The sequence below is a fragment of the Apodemus sylvaticus genome, chromosome 5, assembly GCF_947179515.1.
Source record: "Apodemus sylvaticus chromosome 5, mApoSyl1.1, whole genome shotgun sequence".
NCBI classification, from domain to species: domain Eukaryota; kingdom Metazoa; phylum Chordata; class Mammalia; order Rodentia; family Muridae; genus Apodemus; species Apodemus sylvaticus.
The window spans coordinates 68,207,081-68,210,902 of record NC_067476.1 but is presented as its reverse complement, the minus strand read 5'-3'; the positions used below and the strand labels follow the sequence as shown (position 1 = coordinate 68,210,902).

The 3,822-nt window shown below is 42.2% G+C and overlaps 1 protein-coding gene across 1 annotated transcript; it reads right to left on the bottom strand.

Annotated features, from left to right (window-relative positions):
- Window positions 1-1,506: 1,506 nt before the first annotated feature.
- On the bottom strand, window positions 1,507-3,822 carry LOC127685556 (oogenesin-3-like). The gene is made up of 3 exons (XM_052182860.1): window positions 3,536-3,822; window positions 2,503-3,093; window positions 1,507-2,086 (listed from the first exon to the last, which is right to left on the bottom strand). Exons 1-3 carry the CDS (start codon window positions 3,820-3,822, stop codon window positions 1,507-1,509), a joined length of 1,458 nt encoding a protein of 485 aa, XP_052038820.1.

Here is a 3,822-nt window from a genome sequence, read left to right as displayed (position 1 = left end):
TGGAAAAATGTAAGTTCTTTATCAGTAATAGATTATTCCTATGAGCTACCTCTTTAGCAGTAAGCCAATAACCTACTGTTACAGATAATACATTTTTATCGAATTTAAGTTTCCTAAAAGCAACTTAAAACAAGAGCAGACCCTATTTGTTAGTAGTGATAAACAGATAAGAGTGTAACCAATGGTCTATTTTACTAATCATACAAAATGCTTGGTCTCAGAGGACTGAGAAAAGCCCATATTTAGTTCTACTCTCACTTTAAGGTTATTACTCCTTTTCAGTGAAAGAACCCCCCAAACCAAAAGAAAACTTTTCTTACCTTCTCCTAGGTCCATGTCTCCTACATTTATGTGTCTGTTGGGGAGTGGGGGTGGGAATGTCTCTGTAAGTGGATAATAATAAAAATGAATATGCTGTTTTACTTCAACCTGGATCGGCCTTCTGGAAATCTAAAGCCAGACAGTTCATTGTCAGAATATTTAAAATATAGTAAAACTTGGGAAAAGGTTTCCAGGCAACAATCAGTACAATTCCAGGAGTATAATAAAGCTTAAGGTGTGGCTATATAAAAACTACTTTTCAAAGTACATGTGACCACATTGTAACTTCTAGAGCTAAAAGGTGTGATCTGAAAGCTAAGAAGTCCGCAGGCCATAAAGTACACAAGACACTTCCCATAAGGATAGATAATGGTCTAAGTGGGGGAAGAGTCTGGAATAACCCTTCTGGGGATTTTGGGTGAGGCCTGCCTTTATTGCAAAAGATCAAAGAATTCTATCTCAACAGATAACAAGGTGGGTGAGGTCAGTCTCCATAGATAGCAAAAGGGTCACCAGTGCCTTAAAGAACTAAACAAAACAAACAAACAAAAAAAAAGCCCTCTGCTTTCTGGATGAAATGTGGGCATTTTTTTTTCTACTTTGAGGAAACAACCGTGCATGATTAGCACTCCAGGTTCTCTTAGAGCTTCTCAGAATACCTTGACCTTTGGGCCCTACTCCAGGTTCTCAGTACTCCTCCAGGTTCCAGGGTCCAACTGTACCTTTACAGCTACAATTCTAGGAAAACTCTCACTAACTAAAACTTCAGGGAACAATATTTACAAGCTTATAATTGTCCGATACTAAATAATCATTGAAAAATGTATAATTGTCTTTCTGACTCCCCCAGTCTCCTTCAACCTCATTGCATTATTTTCCATGTCAATCTCAGTCCCTGGGATCTGAACCCACTGCAAACCAATTTCTTTCCAAAGTAAAGCCATGTCCTCTGGGTCTCCTTGATGACATACCTGCCTATAGGATGCCATGACCTGCACAATTTTAAGAGTGACGTGATTAGGGAGATGGAGAAAGAAACAGATTAAAAACGTGGAATCAAATGGGCTGTGGGCTGATAGAGATGCGCTAGCATCCCAAAAGCTCAGCATCTTTATTATTTGCAAGCAATGACATACACATACATGGTGCTCCATTATTGGTACCAGAAGGACCTTATTCTACTTACTAACAAAGACACTGACAAAGGCATTCTGTGTACTCTATGTTATAATGATAATGACAGGAATGTAAACACTCCAAGCAGGTACGAGTAGCAAAGGAGACTTTCTTGGGCTGCCTTTGGGCCCTAATTATGTCCATCAGCTCTGGACAAAGTTGCTTAAATCTGTCTTTAAGTATCTTGAAACCATCATAGCATTCCAGAGGGGCAGGGTACAGCTCCTGGGTCAACTGGCTCAGCTTGGCTGTGTGACAAAGAAGGCTCTTCAGGACAAACAGAGAGATGTAATTATGAGAGAAGCTGACTTTGAAGAGCTTGGAGCATTTGCTCAGGGCAGGCAAGAGGGCTTTGAAATGAGAGTCATTCATTCCACACCGCTCCAGTTCCAGAATTTGCAGGGTACTTGTAATGTTCTCAAGGATGAGCCCGGGAAGCTCATAGCCTACATCAGATAGAAAGAGAGCATTCAGGTTCAGATGCTTGAGCTTACAAATATTCAGACAATTGGGCAGGTACTCAAAGTCTGACTGTAAGAGCCGAGGGCAGTCCACAATTGACAAGGTCTCCAAAGGGTTCGTCAGGCAGCTAGGGAGAAAGCAAGAGATTATTTTTGCAAAATGGTATTCAAGAGCATTGGTGGGCTTGAAAGGACCTCAGGTAACACTTGTTCCAAATCTAGTCTATCTATAATGGTTTCAGTTTCATTCATTCTAGGGAATGGATGTACCTAAGAGAACTTAGATCTGTTCCCTACCACAACTGTGTCCATTTTCATCTTCAAATCCAGTGTCACATATTTTCCATCATCTACTCAACCCCTTACTGACTCAAACTAACCTTTCACATGTAAGCAATTAGAAGCATGCAGGTACATGGTCACACATATCTGAGTACAGAACTCATCTGTTCAGATATGCTATGTATATCTCTAACACTCCTAGGTTTACAGTGGTCAGACCATCAAGGTCTTACTAACTTCTAAGGAAAAGAGTTGTGTTTACCTGAGCCACTTGTCAAGGGAGTCTTCTAGAAGGTAGATATCATTCAAATAGAGATTCTCGAGACAGTTGAAGTTGGAGAGCAGAGAAAGCAACATGCTTTGCCACTCATCGTCCTCCTCGTCTTCACACTCAACAAAACTGAAGGACTTCTTAATTCCCTCTAACATGAGGGTGCGAAGATTACTCATCTGCTCCAGGTAAGGAACAAGGTCTTCCAGGAATTCAAGACACCACTGACTCAGCCTCAGCTCCAGGATACAGTTTAAATCTACCCATTTAAAGACATTTATGACAGTAGAGACTGGTGAGGCACAAATGTGCAGCTTCCTACAGCATAGATGAATGGAAGCTTTTCTCTGCTGGACCCACTGCAACAAGTATATGGTCCATTCATCAAAACTGGCCTTCATGACTTCAAAATCAGTTACCACCTTAAAATGTATCTTCCTTCTGTGGTTAGGACAGGTCTCTACTGGCTGTTTCTGTGCCAAGATCTGTGGTGAGTAGTGATCTTCACGGGATCCAGTCCATATGTTCCAGAAGTCGTGGTGCACATTCCTTCTCAAATCAAGCACTCTGAGTTTGCACCTACTGTAGATGGGTAGAATTCTCAGAAGATTAGACATACCTTATGGTCCATTCCTGGTCCACATCTCACACTTCAACTATCTCTTCCAAATGCCTTTTTCCCTATGCATTTGCTATATGTTATAGTATCCTTGTGCCACATGTTCAGTTAAAAAGGAATCAGCTGCAGCCCTATCTGTCTCCCTTCATTCCATTCCATTTTATCCCAGTCTCATTCCACTTATACTTGTGTGACAAACAGGGACAGGTTATTCCTCAGGAGCTGTGTCCTCCATATATCCCATCATTTGCTCTGATGGCTGAGGCCAAGCCCAAGATTCTACAACCCTCTAGGCTGATGCTATCAGAAGCCTCTGGTCCACCTTTGGCCAAATACTCCCTGTTCCCAGATGTTCCTTCTCTACACACACAGAGCCTTCCTCTACCCTAGCTGGGTTTTGCTTACCTGGAATAAACCTTCTGTGTTACCAGGACATCCAACCCATCAAGCAGTGCTTTCAAAGTCTCCAGGTGAGGGTCATCTATTAGAGCTCCTACAGGAAGACATGGGAAGGGCCAGGCAGACACCATTGCCTTCAGGACCTTTGTATGCCTGCCGGTGAAGGCCCCCTTGAACATCTCTGGAAGTAGGTGACTGGGAAGTTCCTCCAGAGCAGAAATGGCTAAAGCTTCCTCCTTTATTAGAGTATGTCTTGCCCACTGAAAGAGTGTGGACACAGAGTCAACACTCAT